This window comes from Pseudophryne corroboree, chromosome 2, assembly GCF_028390025.1.
Source record: "Pseudophryne corroboree isolate aPseCor3 chromosome 2, aPseCor3.hap2, whole genome shotgun sequence".
Taxonomy (NCBI): Eukaryota; Metazoa; Chordata; class Amphibia; order Anura; family Myobatrachidae; genus Pseudophryne; species Pseudophryne corroboree.
This window is the reverse complement of record NC_086445.1, coordinates 504,730,760-504,754,977: the sequence shown is the minus strand read 5'-3', so window position 1 is coordinate 504,754,977 and position 24,218 is coordinate 504,730,760. Positions and strand designations below refer to the sequence as shown.

The window sequence follows — 24,218 nt, the reverse complement described above, 5'->3', positions numbered from 1 at the left end:
TTTTTTTAGGCAATACGTTTTTATTGAGGTTAATACACAATCATAACAAAAGCAGAGTGTCCAATAAAACAAACGAACAAGCAAAGTCAAGCATATACAGCAGGATATCTCAAAATAAATAATCAGAAAATGGTATTGCAACAGAGAAACATTTCAACACTGGGTGTTGGGATCAACACAAAAGACAAAAGGTAAAACAAGAAGAGGAAGAGAAGGGGGAGAGAAAAAAAAGTGTGTGTGTGAGGTGGGATGGGGTGGGGGGCCTTCCTATAGTACCGAACAGTAACAAGGTGCACACTAAACACAATGGAATATATAAGAATTTGCCAATGAAAATGGCAACAGCACCAAGAAAGTGGAGGTTAAATACATTTCAAGCATTATACAGTGTACATTGTGGAGGAATTAAATTCTAGCCATGGACCCCAAACAGCAGACAACTCTTCATTCTTCTCAACCCCTAATAGTAGGTTTTCCATTGCCATATAAAGGTATATTCTAGCAAACATTCCTTAAGCGTAGGCAGGGAAATGGACCTCCAATGTTCTGGAATCACCATTTCAGCGGCACTATTAAGATGTTTTAGCAGGGAATTTCTATACCCCGCCATGGAGCCAAATTTACTTTACCGACACTAATCCTACCATGTATTCCTACCATGGCATTTAGTATGCCAGTTCCTAAGCTCAGTCCACAGTGTGCAAAGTAAAGGGTGGAAATTGTCAGCAAAAAGTCTAGATAAGTCATTACTTAAAACAACTTCTAGGTATTTGAGACTAGAGGGGTGACAGGAAAAAGCAAGTGTTTGCTTCAAAACGTCAACAGTATGGGAGGGTGCTCTGAAATTAACTGTCACTGATTTAGCATAATTCCCCTTAAAATTAGATAACCGGCCAGATCTATGGAATTTGGCTACCAAATTAGGGATCGATGTGACAGGATTGAATAGGATCGCTAGTAAACAATCCTCAAATAATGCTAGCTTATAGGAATAGGCATTCACAATGAAGCCGAGATGTTAGGGTTTGATCTAATGGTGTGGGAAACGGCCTCCATTTAAAGTATGAAAATGAGAAGGGAAAATGGGCATCACTGTCTGCTACTATTGTTAATCAACACAGGCTCAGAGGGCCACCATTAACTCTAATCTGCAATAATAAAGCACCATAACTCTATGAAAAAAATAGCACCCAGTTCCAAGTGTGACAGAAAGTCCCGCATGAAAAGCCAACTGAGCCTATCAAATACCCTTTCAACATCTGTGAAAAGCAGAACTAGAGGTACAGAACTGCCAAATGCATACGGTCAATGATCTTAGTGGTGTTATTGTGCGCCTCCCTGCCCAGAACAAACCCTATGTGTTCAGAACGTGTTAAGGTACGTAGTAAAGTCTTGAGTCTATTAGCTATGAATTTGGCAAATAGCTTTATATCGGTACTGAGTAACGAGACTAGGTGATAACTATGACACTGGTCGATGTCCTTACCCACATTTTGAATGACTGTGATGTGGGCCTATAAAAAATTGTGATAAGCAATATCGATCCCTAGAGATCTCATTAAAAGCCTGGAGCATTTTAAGAAGTATAGCATTTTGAAAGGATTTATAGTAAGACCGTCTAGGCCTGGGCTTTTCTTAGAGGGAGTGGACTTTAGATTCCCCTCCATTTCTTCAATGGAAAGTGGCTATTCCAGCCAGAGCTTATCAGCTTGAGAAAGTGTAGGAAAATCAGAATCCCTTAGGTACTGGGCAAGCAGATCCCAGAAATAGGATAACTCCTCAGAAGACTAAGGGGCCAGTAGGTTTAGTGTAGAAGTGGAAAGCAGCCGCTATGTCACCAGTGGGCGTGCAGTCCCTACCCATGGGTGTCTGTAACCATCTGAATACAAAGGTGGCTCTTTGGGCAAGGAGAGTTTAGGCTATTTACCCCACTGAAAATAATGATCTAGGCATATGCCATACTCATGCTTTATTTTATCAAAGTACAATTTGTTTAGCGCTGGCCTGGTCTCTGGCCTGGCCCATTCAGATAGGACCCTGTCAGAGAGGGAGAAATTATGTGCGGTCTCTAAAGTTTTAAGCCTTTGCAGAAGAAGATGCTTCTGACCTTCTTTCTCTTTCTCCAGCATTGATCCAAACTGGATACGTTTCCCCCTTAAAAAGTATTTATGCTGGTACCTATCTAAGGTGCGTCATACAACTGTCAGTTTAAACCCTTGTAGCTAAGCAGATCTATGTAGTGTGTGGCTGCACATAGATCTGGACATATATCTGCTTAGCTACAGTGGTTTTAAATGGACAATTTCAACTTGTTTTATATAGTTAAGTTTACAAGGCTCTTTAAGGAGGATCAATTATGTGTTAGGTGTCTGACTGGTTTATGAGGTTTAGAGTCAAGTCCAGAGTATAGCATTCTCAGAAATGTATGTTTTAAATAAAGGTGAATGTAACTGAAGGTGCACATACCTCCGTACACCACTGTCTCCCTGGGATTACCAGTCCAGACTGCTATAGCAGAGAACACTTCCCTGTCTGGCTTCTACGGGCTGCAGCTGATGCAGTCCCTAGGAGTCAGCCTGTAGTTGTGTTCCCCGTGGACTTAAGCCCCGCCCTGGATTTAGACTGCTCCTATGCTGCTCTGTTCTCTCCTCTTATCATTTGGCAGGCCAGATGATAGCATCAGAGTGGGGGGAAATGTGGGACCACTGCAGCCATTGCAAGGTAATTTTAATGCAATTTTAATATAAAATTTAAATTTGTTTTGGGTGGAGTTCTCCTGCAACTATTTTAAGACCTTTACTGTAAATATATTTTACTTGTAGTACTGTGCTTGATTATAAAGTCTAATCAAATACACATGTTAAAAATGCTGCAATTACTGACTGTGTCTATGACACCCCCGCAACTATTCCACTGCTTTTAAAATCTGTTAGATCTCTCACATTGCTCTAGAAACTCCCAAATTAAAATGTTGTTTGAATTAGTGTTGAAATGAATATAAAACACATGCTAAATCCTTTATGAATGCAATTCACTTTTAAATACAAGTTCCTTTTCAAATTTTTAAATTTGAAATATATTTTTACATTCATAGAAAGGCCTTATTTCACTCCCCACTATGACCATATTTAGGATACAGGCTATAGTTATATAAATGTGTATGCACTGTAACACTGTAAGGGAACAAGGTGCCGTTTCGTGGGGTAAATGGCAGCTATGCAGCAGCTGAGGAATCACACAAGTCCAGTGTGTGGTGTAACTGGCCACGACCAGTTTTATTGAACAGAAAACAAAACAAACATCAAAAGAAAATACTTTGCCTGTCCAGCACTAACTAAACATAAGACGTTCCTAACTATCACTAAACAAAAACGCAGAGTTCTCCAGTAAACACTGTATAGCTCACTTGTATAAGGAAGCTCCTCTCACAGAGATTCTGCAGTCACTCCCCAGGCAATCTGCCCACACTAATCAGGCTAGCAGCCCTAAAAGGCTCTTGCACAGCTGAAAGCCCTGATTAGCCCTCTGTGAGGCAAAAGACCCAAACTGGACCCAATGTCTGGAACTTGCCCTATCTCTCTTTCAGGGCCCTTTTCCAGCTTTTCCAATACACTGAAAAGGTTCTGGCAAAACAAAACATTTTCCTAATACATGTAAGACAAGAACCTGGGACAACCATCTAGTGACACAAGCATTCTTGCCTCTATTTACATACATCCATTTTAAAGGGGCATGATCTGTCACTAGTCTGAATTGTCTACCCAAGAGTTAATATCTCAAGGTATCTAGTGCCCACTTAATGGCCAAAGCCTCCTTTTCCACAATGGCATACCTTTTTTCATGCTCATTGAGTTTCCTACTCAAATAAATGATAGGGTGTTCGTCCCCATCTCTGGTTTGGGACAGCACAGCCCCTATCCCTACCTCTGAGGCATCTGTCTGTACCGCAAATTCTTTTGAAAAATCTGGTGTTATCAATACAGGTTGTGAACACAAAGCTACTTTTAACGCTTGGAACGCTTTTTCTGCATCAGGGTTCCATTTCACCATATTTGACTGCTTCCCTTTGGTAAGGTCTGACAACAGCACTGCTGTGGTCGCAAAATTGGGAATAAACCGTCTATAGTACCCAGTTATTCCCAAAAAAGCCCTTACCTGTTTTTTATTCACTGGACGAGGCCAGTTTTGAATAGCATCAATTTTATTCAATTGGGGCCTAATCAGACCTCTACCTATGGTGATGCCCAAGTTTTTGACCTCCTCCATTGCGAGGCGGCACTTCTTTGGGTTAGCAGTTAACCCTGCCTCTCTGATTGAGTCCAGTACTGCTTGTACTTTAACCACATGGGACCCCCAGTCTGTACTGTGAATTACCACATCATCCAAATAGGCAGCTGCATATTTTCTATGGGGCCTCAAAATTTTATCCATCGCCCGTTGAAAGGTTGCTGGAGCCCCATGCAACCCAAAGGGTAACATCTTATACTGGTACAGCCCCTCCGGAACCGAAAAGGCTGTTTTTTCTTTTGCGCTATCAGATAAAGGTATTTGCCAGTAACCTTTGGTCAGGTCCAACGTGGTGAGAAACCTTGCTGTTCCCAGCCTTTCTAAAAGCTCATCCACACGGGGCATGGTGTATGCGTCAAACTTGGACACCTCATTCAACTTACGAAAGTCATTACAGAAGCATATGCTACCGTCTGGCTTCGGGATGAGAACTATGGGACTGGACCACTCACTGTTAGATTCCTCTATGACTCCAAGTTCTAACATGGTTTTAACTTCTTTAGAAACAGCTTTTCGCTGAGCTTCAGGAATCCTATATGGCTTTAAATGGACCCTGACCCCTGGTTCTGCTGTAACGTGACTATGAGCTAAATCTAGTACTGTTCTCCGATAAGGCTGAGGAACTACCAGCTGTTCCACCACATCCTCACCCTTTTTGACAATGTGGTACAAGAGCTCATTACAGATGGCCATGTGGGGATACGTAACCCTGTCACCTGGTACCACAGGTTCCCCATTAACAATCTTAACATTCTCTCTAGCCTTTATCAAGGTAGGATCCTTTAACTGTTCAGATGCAAACAGATCCTTCTTTACCTCCAGGTCAGGCACGCTTTCAGTTCTAACTACTATGTCTCTATTCCCAGCAAGAGGGTCCTCACTGGACTCCCCATCTGTCACTTCCCCAGCCAAACTAGCAAAAGGCAAAGGGTCAGACAGTTCCGAAGACACACGTACATCCATAAAATCACCGGTATTATCAACTGGCTCTTTACTTCTCACATCTGTTGATAAACGTGATTCCCACAGTTTCCAAAAATTATGAAAATCCCTCCCTATTATGGCCTCATGCACCAAGGTGGGGACCAGTCCTACTTTAACCATTGCTGACCCACACCAAGTTTCTATATTCACTTCAGCAGTGACATAATGTTGGGTATCCCCATGTATGCAAGTTACCCCAATAGGTATTTGCTGGACCTTTAAGGGGTTCACTAACCCAGCTTTCACGAGGGTAACTAAACTTCCTGAATCTAGCAAGGCCTCTACCCGGTTACCCTCTAAGAACACGTCACACATTTGTTTTTCCAACTCAGGTGAAGGTACCACAGTACAGGCTAACCTAGCAAAGAAAGACATTCTGCGACATTCAAAGGCAGCATCACATTGCATGGGTTCTTGCATGACTGGGCAATTGGCAATAACATGACCTGGCATACCACACCTAAAACATTTAACCACACGATTATCAACCCGTTTGGGCAGCATAGACCATTCTAGCCCCATTAGCCTGTCTCCAGGGCCAGTGTTTACAGTCTCTCCAGCCTTGCGTTCTCTTAACCGCCCAGCAACGTTTTCCCACAGAACAGTCTTACCAGTCTTTACTGAAGGGCGCTGTCGAGGATCTATGGGTTGCTGGGTGGTCATCAGTAATTCCTCTGCTGCTATATACCTCTCTACCATGTCCACTAAGTGGTCAGCAGTACCCGGGTTTCCATGGCTCACCCACTTGCGCAGGACCATGGGCAAAGATCTCAAGTAGCGGTCCATGATGACTCTTTCAACCATCTGGGGACCAGTTAATGTCTCTGGCTGTAACCATTTTGTTGTTAGCTGAATAAGGACATGCATCTGGGAGCGAGAAGGCTTCTCCATGGCGTACACCCAACGGTGCACCCGTTGTGCTCGTACTGACAGCGCGACTCCCAAGCGGGTCAGGATCTCAGTCTTTAGCTTATCATAGTCCCGAGCCTCATCAGGGCTTAAATCAAAGTACACTTTCTGGGGCTCACCTGACAGAAAAGGAGCCAGAGGACTGGCCCACTGTGCTTTCGGCCAGTTCTCACGTTCGGCAGTCCTTTCAAACGTGGTCAGGTAGGCCTCCACATCATCAGCCTCTGTCATTTTCTGCAGGAAGTGACTGGCCCGTATAGAACTAGAGCTGGTCGGAGCACTGACGGCCACATCTCCAATCTGGGCTGCAAGGCTCTGCACCACTTCTGTTAAGGCCTTTCTATCCTGACGCTGTTGCCTGTAAAGTTCGTCAATAGCCACCTGCTGCTGTCTCCTATTTTCCTCCATGTCTACAGATTTTTCAGGCAGCTTTGTAGCTGCTTTCACCCAGGACATATATCAAATCCTCAGGGGTGAATCTCAGCAACTTCACACTGGGCTGTATCTGCATAAACCCCCGTTTTCTGCAGGCCTCATAAAGCTGCTGCTTTCACTTATGCGCAGAACGGAATGCTCGCATTCTCCACCAAGTTGTAACACTGTAAGGGAACAAGGTGCCGTTTTGTGGGGTAAATGGCAGCTATGCAGCAGCTGAGGAATCACACAAGTCCAGTGTGTGGTGTAACTGGCCACGACCAGTTTTATTGAACAGAAAACAAAACAAACATCAAAAGAAAATACCTTGCCTGTCCGGCACTAACTAAACATAAGACGTTCCTAACTGTCGCTAAACAAAAACACAGAGTTCTCCAGTAAACACTGTATAGCTCACTTGTATAAGGAAGCTCCTCTCACAGAGATTCTGCAGCCTCTCCCCAGGCAATCTGCCCACACTAATCAGGCTAGCAGCCCTAAAAGGCTCTTGCACAGCTGAAAGCCCTGATTAGCCCCGAACTGGGCCCAATGTCTGGAACTTGCCCTATCTCTCTTTCAGGGCCCTTATCCAGCTTTTCCAATACACTGAAAAGGTTCTGACAAAACAAAACATTTTCCTAGAAGTTTTCATTTTTCTAATACATGTAAGACAAGAACCTGGGACAAACATACCTGCCCTCAAACACTATTCCAGTGTTCTTGTCACAGCACACATACATATACTGGTTGTATGTCAATGTATTTCTATGTTCCAAATTATGTTCCATCATGTATTCCTTTTTACGTATATATTATAAAAAAGTCTACAACAAAAATGTAAGTCTAAAAAAATCCAGATTTTTAGGAAATTCCGCTTCCAAACATAGCTTATGAACAGTAACAGTGGAAAACCACAAATAAATGCTATTTTGTAACATCACATGCATACTAGTCTATTATGCATGTGTGGAAATGTAGAGATCTGTTTTTTTGCAGTAGCCAATGAAGTAGTTGGCCTGATCCAGGTCATTATTTGTAAAGTGACAATTAGTCACATACGGAAAAATACAACCATTTTTTTTACAATCTTTTTATTGCAGTGTGTTAACAAGAAACAAAAATGTAAACAAAAATAGTATCAATGATGAAGTTTAACAATAATAATATGGCAGAAATGCATGGAAGCAGTAAGTCATACAATGCAGAATCGCAGTATTCCACATCGGCAATGAAAACATGGTTGTGAAGTGTAATTTTGCAAAATGGGATTAATTTAATAAAATAAAGAGGTGCACAGATGTTCCATTTTTGGGGGGAGGCTGCATTGCATTTTGCACCCCACAAAAAGAATTTACTTAGAATTGGATGCTCACTGCATTTACATTTGCAGTTCTGTGGGAAAGCTTCAAACACACAAAAGGACCTCACGTAATAAAGACAGCCACACCCACAATGTTCCTTCACTCTGGGATTAATTTAACCCACAAATGGGGTTAAAAAGAGAAAAAGCATATATGAATCAAGAGGAGATACTTGCCTATTCCCCCGGAATGTCCAAGATTTATTTCAGTTCTACAGTGAAGTGGGCAGATAGGATTGTGATGATGCAATTCAATGCATCACACCCAGCGCATTTGTCTCTGGGATCCCCCCTCCAGGATCTCACATAATGAAAGAGGATATAAGTTCAGGATGCTTATATAGGAATGTTTCCAAAGACTGTGAAGGGGAAATGCATTCTGGAGTAGGTGCACCTGCATACCTGTAAATCAGACAATATGGGTCTGCACTCGGCAGATACTGTGGATATTAACATAACCCTTTGTGTTTTTATCTAGAGCCAGCAAACACACAAGTACTTAATTCTTTATATTGTGCATCATTAGTATCCAGAACATATCACGAGAGCTGGAAAGAGAATAGGAATCTGCTAAAGTAGTAGTAGTAGTAGTAGTAGTAGTAGTAGTAGTAGTAGGGTCTTTTTTAAATGGATGTTGTAATATGAATAACAATTTTCCCTTTTCCCACTCTTGACTGGCGATATAACAGAAACCTATTCTAATCTCTGTGGATTTTTTTTTTTTTTTAAATAATCCTAATATTTTTTTCAGCGGTAGAATTAAGAACAAGAGAAACTTGTTCTCTGACTGTAAGTTGAAACACATTTAGAAAAAAAATAATGAACTTCATATTGATTTCCAAGACATCTCTGTTTCAGGAACTAATCAAACTGCCGAGTAGAAATGTTTGGTCTTATTACATGGAATTTTACATACAGCACCTGCATACCACAAACCCTGTAAAACAGTCTACATGATGGTGTTATAATTGCTTGGGAAAGGGTAACCTCAAGTTACACATTTTTTTGTTTTCATAAAAGTATTACACTGCAGAACTAGCCAGACACTCCTATGGGTACCATCTAAAGCTATGTAATTAAGCATACTGTAGCATATAACCTCTCTTCCCAACCTCCCATCCATTAACTGGCCAAATGCTGCCGCTTTTAAGTAGGTAATAGCTGTAAAATATGGGCATTACTGTCATATGACACCACCAATGTTTTGGGGGCCTATTTTTTAATATCAAGCGATAAGTCTGATATTCTATCAAAAATATAATTTTTCAGATTTTCTATTAAACATTTCAGCGTAAAATGCAAATGTAAGTACACGTGGCATGACTTCACTTGAGGTACAGAAAATTATTATTTTAAGGAGAGTTTTGTACAAAGGGGGTAATTGATAGTTGATCGCAGCAGCAAATTTGTTAGCAGTTGGGCAAAACCATGTGCACTGCAGGGGGAGCAGATATAACATGTGTAGAGAGAATTAGATTTGGGTGGGGTGTGTTTAAACTGAAATCTAAATGCACTGTAAAAAATAAAGCAGCCAGTATTTACCCTGCACAGAAACAAAATAACCCACCCAAATCTAACTCTCTCTGCAAATGTTATATCTGCCCCCCCTGCAGTGCACATGGTTTTGCCCAACTGCTAACAAATTTGCTGCTGCGATCAACTCTGAATTACCCCCAACATTCTTTCTATAATTTAATTATAGATGACCGCATACTTAGAAAAAAAAACCTCTAAATTTACAACAGGATTTCCTTTGTGACTGCTGCGTCCACTCTCACAGAGGGAATCACTTGATGCTTACTGCAAGTATACATGGAGAAATGCACACTTCTGCAATGGCTTACATCTGCAATGGCACACATGATGAGCAGCGTACAAACATATGTCCTCCTCACCTTCATGTGGGGATGATTGCCACACCTACATTTTTGTATTTTGAAAGCCCAATATGCTTGCTGTACCAGATTGCCATGGTGTGACATACCTTTATACCCTTCCTCAGGAGATAGCATATCACATTGCTTTAATTGGTGTCTACTATGTTGGTATACTTTAGACATTTTTTTACACCAAGTAAAAAGGCTGTGTAATGACATACTTTATTGCAAACCAGTTAGACCCAATAAAGATCTTGGAATTGATGTATAAAGCAGTACATGAAAAGGTGGAGAAGTTGCCCACAGCAACCAATCATTTTATAGAAAGCACTTGAAACATACTACCTCAAAGAAGATTGGTTGCCATGGGCAACTTCTCCATTGGTCCAGTTCCACACTCTTTCACTGCTTGATACAGCAACCCGTTTTTTGTTTTGTTTTTAAGTGTACACATCAAATAATGTGATATACATAGCAGAATTATCATATGGGTCTATATGACAGAACAAAATCTGAACACATTGTTAGCTATCGTGGATAACACTTTGTTACTATCTCATATAAAATATATATATTTTTAGGGACAAAATATAGATAATTATGTCTGCACCTGGCACTAGCAGTTCACGCAGCCTCTGATGATGAGCTGCCCCACAAGAAGGTTGCTGCTGGAGTTGGGAAGTATGAAAGTAGTGAGCCACATGTAAATAGGAGGAGAAACAGGAGCCAGAGAGGTAAACATAAACACACATACAAACACAAAGAGGCAATAAGGAGAGAGAGAAATAAGAACACACAGTTCTCATACTAAAAAAATACACCCAGGCGATGTCAGGTGCCATTGATAGTACGTATATAACACACAGCTAAGAGATAATGTTTTCAGTATGGCCATGAAGTATACCTGATATCCATAAATGAGTTGCTGCTTCCCCATGTCAGTGTTAAGCTGAGATTGAGGTGCTTGGCTATGATGTTACTGGTATGATACAATATCCCAGCGGTCACATGACTGACCCCGGCATCCCAAGCCCGAGAATCCTGACATGTTTGTGGGTTATATAGACTAACCCTCCCCAACCCTAACCCTCCCCAACCCTAACCCTTCACTGGTGGCAGCTAGGGCTAAATCTAGGGGTGTGGCGGCTAGGGCTAAATTCTGGGGAGTGGCCGCTATGGCTAACCACCCCTCCTAGTGCCAAACCCTAACCCCCCCCCCCCCCTTCCCCCTCCTCAGGCCCTAACCCTAATACCCATACAGACACATCTCTTCGGATGTCAACTGTTGGTGTTCCGGCAGCGGTCCGCTGAGTGATGTTGGGGTTCCGATGTTGGCCACATGACCGCCACATCCAGACCGATGTTATGCCAAGTGCATCCCAATATTACAGCCAAGGGGCACACTCACAATTGGATAATTGTGCAGAAAGGATGCAAGAGGCAGGGAGTGGCACGCCACGCCTGAAGGGAATAGGTGGTGAACATCTACAGGACTGACCCTGGCTGTGCCAGAATCTCATATATGTTACTGGGTCTAGATGCAAGAAATGGTTGGATGTCTTGTATTGTTTGTACAAGCCATGCATAGTATTTTAGCATATAGGCTATCAGTATACCTTTATGTTAAAGTTTATTCAAATTTTTCTGTTGCTCTCTTCCTACTTTGTTTATATTCTTTCAATTGTGATTGTTTTGTTTTTCAATTATTGCTTTTTAAGTGATTGTAATTGATGCTGTACCAGTGTGTTTAAAATTTTAATTGTTCAAAATAAAATGAACGCACAGTGAGCACATGTGAATCATCTATCACTTAGGAAGTGTTAAACCCACAAACCTGAATGTTTGATGGTATTTGTGCAAATTGCCAAATGTGTGCTTGATGATTTATTTCTTAAAAACAGACAAAGTGAAATTTTAAATCCAAGAGTATATTTTCTAAGCTTACTTATTAAAGGTACAGATGTGGGGTAGTGAAACATACAAACTTTTAAAATATATGGTGACCTTTGGGTAATGTTTTTTTAAAACAGATATATAATTGTAAAATACACTGACTTGTTTGTAAAAGAGACAACCTATGTATTAATCATTGCTGCTTAGAGGCACAGACAAGTATAGTGTACCTATCTTTAGCTGAATTTAATAAATATGTTCTTATTTGTGGCTTCAGGATGCCCATGCTGCATGGCAAGGTAGGGTACTGTGCCCACATCATCAGGCCATAGTCAGCTAAAATCATTTGCATAGTGCAAAAGCTACACATACTGAACAATTCATATTCATTGACATGACTCTTAAAAATATTTATTTGAAAGACAATCACATAATACAATTACTATATTTACCATGTCATATAACCAAACCTACTGTTTGTAGAGGGAGTCTGAAATATATGCCTAAATGTATGTTTAATTTGAATGAATAAAGATTTAGTAAAACTAATAATGTAAGTAATGATGTACTCACATATAATATTTTTTTACAGGACAATTCTGCCACAATGCAAATAAATGTAAATAAATGGCTCAATGACTTGCTGTTAATGTGTATGACATTTCTTCAACTGTTATGTGCCTCAAGGATAATCCGTATTGTAAAGGTTATTTATTTCACCTCTCCCAATGTCCATTTATTCACATTTAAAACTTGTTGTTCAGACTGATTACCATACAACTTGCTCTTCCACATGCCTTAGTGTCCATCTTACTGGACTACTGTATATTGCTGGGGACCAATTAGTGTGGTCTTAAAAATGACCACACACACAAATTACAGTCATTGGCCTACTGTGTTTCCCATTTGTAATTATTCTTATTAGGATTCACCCACACATGCAGCTATTTCTGGCCACTTTGGTCTCAGCCATCAAGTTTGCTTTGGTTGGGTAAATCAATAAGCTTAAATAAGCAAACTTAAACTAGATAATACAATTACAAAAGAATCTTCCTGTAGTCTCCAGGTTTAAATGATCCTAAATAAAGAGTTTAATACCTGAAAAACACAAGTCCACATTGTAGAGTATTGAGAATACAGCATGTAGTACAGGAAAACTTCAAAGTGTGCTATTCTGGATCATAGTAACTGGATTTACAGGTGCATACAGTGATGGCTTACTACAGACACTACTGATACATCATAGCTTCTTTGGAGAAAACAGGAATGGCATATAAGAGGATGGAGATATCAATGGGCCCATATACTTCATAAGGGTCTATTTACTAAGCCTTGGATGGAGATAAGGTCACTGGAGATAATGTACCAGCCAATCAGCTTTCAAACACAGCCTGTGGCATAGTAGTTAGGATCCGATTGGCTGGTACTTTATCTCCAGCGACTTTATCTCCATCCAAGGCTTTAGTAAGTAGACCCCTTAGACACATAGCCTACAGGTGTCTCATGCCTAAATTTGTACTTCAGTTGTGAATATGTTTATTTTTAAAATCAAATACTACTGGCATCTAAAAGTTGTTTGCTGTGGTATGTTGTCATGTATGTATAGAACAGCAGGAGAACAATAACAATCTGTAAAATGATGGTCAAAATATTTAAGAAATCTCATGTTAAGTATTAGAAAATAATAGGGCTATTTTTACAACAATTTAAAAAGTTCAGATAGACCCAGACCACAGAACAGGACTTTGGATGTGGCATGGATGGAGAGCAGTCACTGACTAAATGCTAATTAGTCTCTCAGACACCCTGGATGTGACCAGTGTTCAGCTTATTTATTATTATTATTATTATTATTATTATTATTATTATCCTTTATTTATATGGCGCCACAAGGGTTCCGCAGCGCCCAATTACAGCGTACATAAACAAATAATCAAACAGGAAAACAGCAACTTACAGTTGATGACAGTATAGGACAAGTACAGGGTAAATAAACATAGTTACATCAGCAGATGACACTGGAATAAGTATCAGGTAGCAGAAAACTGCTGGATGTGGTGCAGTTGAAGATTATTAAAGTAAGAAAGGATAAGCACATGAGGGAAGAGGGCCCTGCTCGTGAGAGCTTACATTCTAATGTATAAGTAGACTTTGTTTTATACCAAGAGCCCTTCTGGCCAGTGCAGGCAGGTAATAAGAAAACCCACCTGTACACCAAACTGAAGGAGCCGTTGCAGATGCCTAACCCATGTTCCTAGAAGTCTGAGCAGTTGATTAGCTTGCCACACTCCCGCAATCCAATCAACTGCCACTTTGCTAAGCCTAACACAGCCACCTACAGTATATATCGGATGATTTCAAATGTGTCTTAATGAATAAAAACTTCAAAAAGAAAACAAATGACCATTTAAGAATTACTAGTCTACAGATACAAAAGCAAACACTTCAGTTGTGCATGTTGTACCTACCATTTGAAATAGTTCAGATTCTGTTATTTGAATTCAGCACTTTCGTTACTGTAGTGAGGGATGCTAGTATCGCACTTAAGATGTACTGTAATGGTGTCACTGTATTACTGAATGAATCCAGGCACTAGACATTAGCCACATTGAACATAATTGCTGGAAGCATGGAGACACATTTATGGCAGAAGAGGTGTACTACACAGCATGTAATTGCAGCACCCATCTGACAAGTCCAAGAAAACATCATAAAATGCTCATTAAAAATACAAAATACAATGAACAACAAAGACAATTAAAGATATTGTCCCCACTGAGAAGAAAATATATAATGGTTTCTGGCAAACCATTAAACGTAAGCTCACACAATAGCTAAGGCAGAAACATCTAGCCTCCCTAAATCATGTCCAGTGTAACCCTGCCAACACATCCCTTATGCCAAACCTATTCTCACACATGCTTACATGACACACTATAAATCTGGCAATCACATAGCTTTGGAACCAAGTCAGGCTATACTAAAGAATAAAGACAGACAGAGAGGCTGAAAGACAGACAGACAGCAAACATAGGTGCCCAGTCAGACAAACAGATAACTAAAGCTATTGTGTGTGAATTGATTTTAAACTATGACCTGTCCCCAGATCCTATTATGTTATTTTTTTTTTCTGAAACACTTTGTGTACTATGCAGAAAGCAGATAGAAAAACACACGTCTGTGGGAGGGTAGTTTGGTCAGCATGCTAAGCTTTCTATTGAGCAGTTATCTTCCAGTTTCTACAGCAGAAAGTATGTGAGGTGTGGAAGGAGCCAGAATGGAAGGGAGTAGAATGCAGCCCAACTTGGAAGGTGAGTTCGGCTCTCAGATAAGCCCCACCAGCGTCCACCACACTTCACATCTCTCCTGCTGTGCGGGCTGGTGGAAACCTGCCCAGGGGGAGCAGAGCATGTAAGCAACACTTTGAATGAGAGAGAGAACAGAAAACATATTTATAAGTACATAGTTTACAGGGCACTACGTAGTAAAGCATTAAAAAAAATAAACATACATGGAATGATGACACAAAAAAGTGTCCTGACCAGCACAATGAGAATGATACAATACAGGGTAAACATTGTTTTTCATTACAAGTGTACTGTAGGTGACTAAATGTGTGCTCAGGAAATGTTGAATGGTGATAATAAAGACTAGAATCTAAACTATTAAATACAAACAATCATAACTTAATTACGTGAACGCTTACAGACGCAAAACCATATTGGGAGAACATACAAATCAAAGAGGGGTATCAGAGGGTCTTTAGTGTCATGTATAGCAAGCTTCTCTACAACAATAGTGAAGCACAACATACATAAGTGCCTATAACATCTCTTAACCTCTTGTGAGGAGGTCAGTTTATTAGATCTATGGAAATAAATGAGATTATTTATCTATATAATTGAACATTACAGAGATGGATTACATTGGGATTAAAGAGCCGAGAGGAGTCCAGGAGATGTAAAATGCAGTCAGCAGAGTAACCATTGTGTGCCGCCTTCTAGCAATACACTGTATCCATACCATAAAGTGGTGAACTACACGTCAATAAAATAAGTATGTGCAACCAAAATTCTGCTGAATGTAAATACATTTTATGATTATAAAGGTTACATAGTAACACAAAACACAAGAGGGTCTAAAAGATCCTTTGCCACTTGTCATATGTGTAAGCAGGATTTATTTTCAATTTAACCTTACATTTTTAGAAGTGACCCTTGCCAATACCTGCATATTTGTGGGTCTATTGCCTTGGTACCAGTGGCATGAGAGAGGGTGAGAATAAACGTACATGGGACCTGTCTAGACTACACAGGACCTACTACTGCCAAGAAGTTGCTGCACAGAGGTTTGAATTTCCTCTAGTAGTCCCTCCCTGAAGCCTTCTGTTTCTGAGCAAGAAGGACCTAAGAGGTAACTGGTCCTCTACAAAGCAAACTTGATCAGCACAATATGGAGCACCGGAGTGGTCTGTCAGACACATTCCTCATAACGTCATGTCATCACTTCATATCAGCAAATTATTTAGAAGTCCCAGCTCTATGATGATTGCCTAGCTTGGACTGTTGAACAGCAATTCAGAAAGCACCAGCATGATGCTGTGATGAGCAAGCCTGGCGTAAAGCTCCACTACTCTGCACATATTCTTCTCCATTGTGGGTGCCCAAAGGCTCCATTTTGCACAGATATTATGGGACACAAGACTACCAGTATACATGTATGGGGTGGAGTTGTGTTCTACTTATAGCCTTGTCTTTATATTGAATGCAAACATATATTACCTCAACACACACCATTTACCTGAAAGCAACATGATTAAAGTATGAATATGAGATGTGTGTTGCTAAAGCAGGAAAAGTAACTTCATTATGGAGCAATTACAGGCATGGAACAATGGTACACAACAGAACTTGGGAGCTTTGATGTAAAACAGCACTCAACAGAACATGGGAAGATTGATTTCAAAGAGAATAGTTGGACCTCATATCACACCTCTTTTTTGTACCTGTTCCTGATACCACCACATCTCGGTTTGGGGACTCAGACATGGCATCTGCCAGCCGTTCGCGAAGACCCTCATCAGTACTTTCAATAGAAGAGATATGGCGTAACCCAAAGCTTTCTGGCCAGCTCCCACACACTTCCAGCAGGGTCACACTGCGATCATAGGCACCTGGAACAAATTAAACAAAGTTATATGTGCATGCAATTGCACACTGTTAGCTCTATTATTTTAAATATTTAAAAAAAATGCATCCATCTTTAGACAACCTTTATTCATTCTAAGCATCCCACACATAGAAAATAGGAAGGGTCCCTCTGGGAACTCAGGGCCTGATTCAGGTTTGTCAGCAAAGCAAAAAAAAAAAAAGCACACAATTGGGAAAACCCACGTGGCACTGCGGGTGGGGCAGATGTAACATGTGCAGAGTGTATTAGATTTAGGTGAGGAGTGTTCAAACTAAAATCTAAATTGCAGTGTAAAAATAACATTGTGGGCTACATACAAAAGCAGCCAGTATTTACCATGTACAGAAACAATATAACCCACCCAAATCTAAATCTCTCTGCACATGTTACATCTGCCCCACCTGCAGTGCACATGGTTTTGCCCAGTTGTGTGCTTTTTTGCTTTGCTGACAAACCTGAATTAGGCCCTCAGTTTGCTACTGGAAGCTGGATCACAGATTGCACCGTAGCCTGCTCATGTTTCCTGCAGTTAAATGCAAGTACTATAGTTTATTCATAGGTCTATGAATAGATGGGTTCCACCAATGCAAAGAGAAATGGCGCAAGCTGGCACTCAGCTTCAGGTAACAAGTGGAGTTCTTATGGGACTAGTTATGGGTGTGGATCATAGGGTCGACAGTCATAGATCAACCACTATTGGTCGACAGTGACTAGGTTGACACCTGAAATAGGTTGACGCGGTCATTAAATCGACATGAACAAGGTCAACACGCGTTGTTTTTTTTTCTTCGTTTTTTGCTGTCGTTTTCTTCATAAAGTGAGCGGGATCCCCAATTAGTGCTTCGCTCGCCATGCTTCGGGCAAGGAGCCTCACTGTGCTCGGCACAGGTTACTATTCCCAATCATAGTCCATGTGGATCGTAAAGTTTGAAAAAGTTCAAAAAATTAAAAAGATATGTAAAAAAACTCATGTCGACCTTTTTCCATGTCAACCATGTCAATGTTGACCTATAGACAATGTCGACCTTATGCATGTTGACCAATAGACCCAACCAGTTATATAGAGTATAATGTTAAATTAAGGAGACATTACCTATAAATATATATATCATCATTAATTCTTTATGTGGAATTTACTGTTGCACTATAGACCTTGTGTATTATTTGAGATGGTAATTCATTAAAATCCTACTTATGTCCTATAATTAAAAAATCATGACTTCTTCCAAAATACATATAATACAGTAAGAAAATGGTTAGTGGCCAATTCAATAACCACTCCTGTTTGGTACACAAATTGTTGCGATGCATACTAACACACTGGAGCAATTAAACGTTGCGCCTGTGTGGAGAACACTGATCCAAAAATGAGCTGCCCCGCAATCCCTATCACCACTACTTGTATAGCAGTGAAAATTAGCATTGCCAAGTGTGACTCTGCAGTGCTAGTGTACATGCATGAACTGGGATTCACACATGCACACACAGAACATGACAGCTGACAGAGGGATTCATACAGGAGCAGAGGGACCCAAATTGATTCCTCTCCACCACCCAGGGCTCTTTCCCATACGAAGGATCGGGGCATCGAGAGCGGATGCCATCTGAAGATGTCAACCATTCTCACAATCAAAATTATGTATTTTCGGAGTTTGATAAATTGGGGAAATCATTCATCTTCAGGGAATATTATCACCTATTTTAAAGAATAATGAAAAGGCCTCTAGCGAGATATCTAGACTCCATGGAAATATTGTAATCTCTGCTCAGCATCTCAGTAAATACCAAGTGTATCAAAGTTCAATGAAACATAATCCACATATTCTGTTATTTTATACTATATGACTTATTTACATTCCTGAGATATATTATTTAAAATGAATGCATAGAGATTTGGGGAGTGGTTGCAGGGGGCACTGCCACTATTGTACTCTCAGTAATGAATTGCTTTTCATTACCAAGTTACTACAAACCAAATCAAGTCAGGGTTTTAGAGTCATCTTTCTGTTGTCGTGTCTTATTACTGATAATAAAGAATACTATATAACTTATATCATGGTTTTCTCAGCCAAACAGCTTGGTCTAGTAGATAACTGTCATAAGGCAGAAAGGTAGATGATCAAGAACCAGAACCACCATCACTTTGGAAACTGAGGCTATTTATCAATGATAAATAGCATCAATGATCAATGCCCCAAAAAGTCTAATTTATTATCGACACATATTGCCATTATTGGAAATTACTTTTCAGAGGAAATTAACAAAAACCTCTTACCAGGGTAGCTTTCACTTTGAAACCAGGGCCAGGATGTAATGAAATCCGAGTTTGGCGTTCGTGCGATATGCTGGACAAACTAGGACTTTTTTTTAAAGGAGCAATCATGTACAAGACATGGTTTAGTCTTATACATAATTGCCCCTTTAAAAAAAGGTCAGAGTTCGGTAGCATCCCGGCTCTCAATAAATAGAACCCATAGGTTTTCAATGCAACAAAAAACAAAGCCAAATCTCTACCCACTTATTCCTACAGTATATGTTTGTTTGACATGAATATTATTTTATAAAATAATGTAATGGAGCCACGCAACAAATAGAGTGTAGATTGTAAAATATATTTATCATGGTACCTCTGTATGTAAGTGCCTACATATATATCTTCTAACCAACCAGAAATAATATTTATAGAAATATATACAGTACATCCTGTTTAATTCAAGAAAAATCTTAAAACTTACATCTAAAGCATAATTGGATATAGCATCACCATTTGCTGTAAGTGCATAAACGGTGCAAAAAAGGTTTATATTTATAAATGATTAACAACTGTCTTCAGACCATTAACAAAGTTACTGGAGGCAATATCTAGGATAAAATATTTTGGCTGCTTTAGAAAGCACTAACATAACCATTTATATACAACTTGCATGTTTAGAAAGTAATATTAATTATATACCGTGTACTTCTTTACAGTAAAATACTGTAGAGACAGAAATCAACACAAATTCCATCAATGTCATGTCTGCTTCTACTCATTGAATTTGCATGAGCAAGGACTAGTCTGAGTTTACTATATTATTTGTCATAGTAAACAATAAACGCCAAACAGACTTACAAATTGGCTCCCTCCAATGATGAAATACTAAAAGCTACAATCAGACAACTCAGAGGTTCACTTTTCCTGCCATATACAGTATGTTCAACATTTGTTCAGTAGCTTATAGCAGTGGTTCCAAACGTTTTTGAATCACTTCGCTCTAGAGCATCAGTATTTTTATCACGGAACCCCTAGGACAAAAGTTTCTTATTGAGAAATTTAGAATGAAATATTAAATTAAGTAAATTGTGTTTATATGTCATCCTTAGTTTCTTCTGTGCGGTGAAGGAAAAGATTTGCTTCTGTTTGTCCATGTATTTTATAAATTACAGCCACCAGCACTGGTTTTTCCAATTACACTGACCATAAATAATTTGAATTGGTCCTGGACCACCATTCCACGGCACCAGGGCCGGATTAACAATGGGGCGGATGGAGCTGCAGCTCCAGGCCCCCCACTGGAAATAGGCCCACGGATCCCCTGCAGTTCAGATAGTGTTGACAGGAAAAAAAAACTTTTCTCCTGTCATCACCAATAGCATTCCCTCACTCGACTCCTGTCACGGAGAGCCAAGGCTCTGCCTCTCCCCTCTGAAGCTGCCAGCAGCTGTCACTGCACAATGAAGCACATACCCAGGATCGAAGTAAGCTCCTCCCCCAGATCGCGATAAGCTCCGCCTCCTGGTGCATCTACAGCTGTGCCCACAATTGCTCAAAGTTCTTCTCACTTGCCATCCCAAGCTGTGTCTCTGTGGGACCTTTATAAACTTACTCTGCCCCCTGGTTCTTCCACTGCTGAGCCCCCTGGCCCCTGTTGCATGAAGCCACCCCCCCGGGCCGTTCTAAGCCCCGCCCACTGGACAGTACACTGCAGTGCAGTGCTCCCCGCCTGTGTGATCTGTGAGGTGTTCTGCAGCTGCGGTTTGAGGTACAAAGGAGTATATGCTGTGTAGCCCTATGCCCAGGACTTTCTCACACTTAAAGTTATGTGTGCATGTTCTGTGACCTTAATTGCATAATGTTTTAATCTATCGTGCATGATAATCAATTGAATTCCTGCCAGTGTGTATACGGACACTACCTTGCGGTGTAATGTGACTATCAGACGCTGCCGTGCGGTGTAATGTAACTATCGGACACTGCCGTGCGGTGTAATGTAACTATCGGACTCTGCCGTGCGGTGTAATGTAACAATCGGACACTGCCGTGTAGTGTAATGTGACTAGGACACTACTGAGCGGTGTAATGTAACTGTCGGACGCTGATGTATGGTGTAATGTGACTATCGGACGCTGCCGTGTGGTGTAATGTGACTATCGGACGCTGCCATGCGGTGTAATGGAACTATCGGATGCTGCCGTGTGGTGTAATGCAACTATTGTACGCTGCCGTGCGGTGTAATGTAACTATCGGACGCTGCCGTGTGGTGTAATGTGACTATCGGACGCTGCCGTGCGGTGTAATGCAACTATTGTACGCTGCCGTGCGGTGTAATGTAACTATCGGACGCTGCCGTGTGGTGTAATGTGGCTATCGGACGCTGCGTGCGGTGTAATGTAACTATTGGACGCTGACTTGCGGTGTAATGTGACTCGGACACTACTGTGCAGTGTAATGTAACTATCGGATGCTGCTGTGTGGTGTAATGTAACTATCAGCGCTGCCTTGCGGTGTAATGTGACTCGGACACTAGTGTACGGTGTAATGTAAATATCGGATGCTGCCATGCGATGTAATGTGACTAGGTCACTACTGAGCAGTGTAATGTACAGTAACTGCCGGACGCTGCAGTTCGGTGTAATGTGACTCGGACACTACTGTGCGGTGTATTGTAACTATCGGACGCTGCTGTGCGGTGTATTGTAACTATCGGACGGTGCTGTGCGGTGTATTGTAACTATCGGACGGTGCTGTGCGGTGTAATGTAACTATCAGACGGTGCTGTGCGGTGTATTGTAACTATCGGACGCTGCCGTGCGGTGTATTGTAACTATCGGACGGTGCTGTGCGGTGTATTGTAACTATCGGACGGTGCTGTGCGGTGTAATGTAACTATCGGACGGTGCTGTGCGGTGTATTGTAACTATCGGACGGTGCTGTGCGGTGTAATGTAACTATCGGACGGTGCTGTGCAGTGTATTGTAACTCGGACACTACTATGCCGTGTAATGTGATTCGGACACTACTGTGCGGTGTAATGTAATTATCGGACGTTGCTGTGTGGTGTAACGTGTCTCGGACACTACCGTGCGGTGCAATGTAACTAGCAGACGCTACCGTGCGGTGTAATGTAACTAGCAGACGCTACCGTGCGCTGGAATGTAACTAGCAGACACTACTGTGCGGTGTAATGTAACTATCGAACGTTGCTGTGCGGTGTAACGTGTCTCGGACACTACCGTGCGGTGGAATGTAACTAGCAGACGCTACCGTGCGGTGAAATGTAACTATCGGACGTTGCTGTGCGGTGTAACGTGTCTCGGACACTACCGTGCGGTGGAATGTAACTAGCAGACACTACTGTGCGGTGTAATGTAACTATCGGACGTTGCTGTGCGGTGTAACGTGTCTCGGACACTACCGTGCGCTGTAATGTAACTAGCAGATGCTACCGTGCAGTGTAATGTAACTAGCAGACGCTACTGTGTGGTGGAATGTAACTAGCAGACACTACTGTGCGGTGTAATGTAACTATCGGACGTTGCTGTGCGGTGTAACGTGTCTCGGACACTACCGTGCGGTGGAATGTAACTAGCAGACGCTACCGTGCAGTGTAATGTAACTAGCAGACGCTACCGTGCGGTGGAATGTAACTAGCAGACACTACTGTGCGGTGTAATGTAACTATCGGACGTTGCTGTGCGGTGTAACGTGTCTCGGACACTACCGGGCGGTGGAATGTAACTAGCAGACACTACTGTGCGGTGTAATGTAACTATCGGACGTTGCTGTGCGGTGTAACGTGTCTCGGACACTACTGTGCGCTGTAATGTAACTAGCAGACGCTACCGTGCAGTGTCATGTAACTAGCAGACGCTACCGTGCGGTGGAATGTAACTAGCAGACACTACTGTGCGGTGTAATGTAACTATCGGACGTTGCTGTGCGGTATAACGTGTCTCGGACACTACCGTGCGGTGGAATGTAACTAGCAGACGCTACCGTGCAGCGGTACACAATAGGCCTTTCCTATATTTCAGCTCCAGGCCCAAGTGCACATTAATCTGGCACTGCACGGCACACAGTTTGAGAACCACTGGCTTATAGTATGGAGTGATAGCATGCTACCTAACTCCCTATGTTGAAATGATTATGCCAGTTATCAATAGAAATAATTCAGAATCTCTTGGGCTTGGATAGACAGGAGTACGTTTGCTGGAGAGCTTCTACTTTGATGACTTGCGCACTTGGCACCCTGTTAATCCCCCAAATTTAGGAATATTTCCATTATAGACAACCAGATGGAAATATTAATCATATCGCTTGAGAAACTATGTCTCTTTTCGCTCTCATGGAGAGACATGTTCTCCTCAATCTATTACATCCTCCTCAACAGCATTCTAGATTATGGTAACAAGCACAAGATAGAATGGGAGACTCGGGGCCTGGGCTTTAAGAAGAGGAAGACATCTGGGAAATTGTCAGGACAAGAGTAGCATCTAATACAACCTCATTTCTTGATTAAGAAAATGCATACCAAGTCTCTTATAAACTTGCTAGACTGTATCATACTAAGGGGTCTATTTACTAAGCCTTGGATAGAGATGCAGTCACTGGAGATAAAGTACCAGCCAATCTGCTCCTAACTGCTATGCCACAGGCTGTGTTTGTAAAATGACAGATAGGAGACGATTGGCTGGTACTTTATGTCCAGCGACTTTATCTCCATCCAAGGCTTAGTAAATAGACACCTAACTCCTCAAACAGCTGTTGTGGCCAAAGAGGAATGAGGCCCTGCCTAAAGTTATTCTCCTATTGGGATAAAGTCAGGCCTCTCCTCACTTATTCTGTCCGCTGTCTGAAAGTATCCTATGGTCCACCTCCACTGCTACCATCTCCAAGATGCAGATCACAATTTTGCACAATTGGCTTCACACGTCCCAGTCTGGTGACTAATTGCTAAATCTTGGCTACAAAGATAGCCTCTTTGCTTCTCTTCACTCAAATTCTACATACAGTTGATTGCTCATATGGAAAATATTATTTACTA

General features: G+C 41.3%; 1 protein-coding gene across 4 annotated transcripts in view; it reads right to left on the bottom strand.

Moving 5' to 3' along the window:
• Positions 1 to 24,218, bottom strand: part of BCAS3 (BCAS3 microtubule associated cell migration factor) — a 2,144,796-nt gene that overhangs the window by 114,143 nt on the left and 2,006,435 nt on the right. For 3 of the 4 annotated variants that reach the window (XM_063954016.1, XM_063954015.1, XM_063954017.1), the window contains one exon: positions 16,730 to 16,897. In XM_063954016.1, coding sequence (XP_063810086.1) covers positions 16,730 to 16,897 — 168 coding nt within the window. Of the gene's footprint in view, positions 1 to 16,716; positions 16,898 to 24,218 lie in introns of all 4 variants that reach the window. The other variant, XM_063954018.1, reaches the window with a different exon arrangement.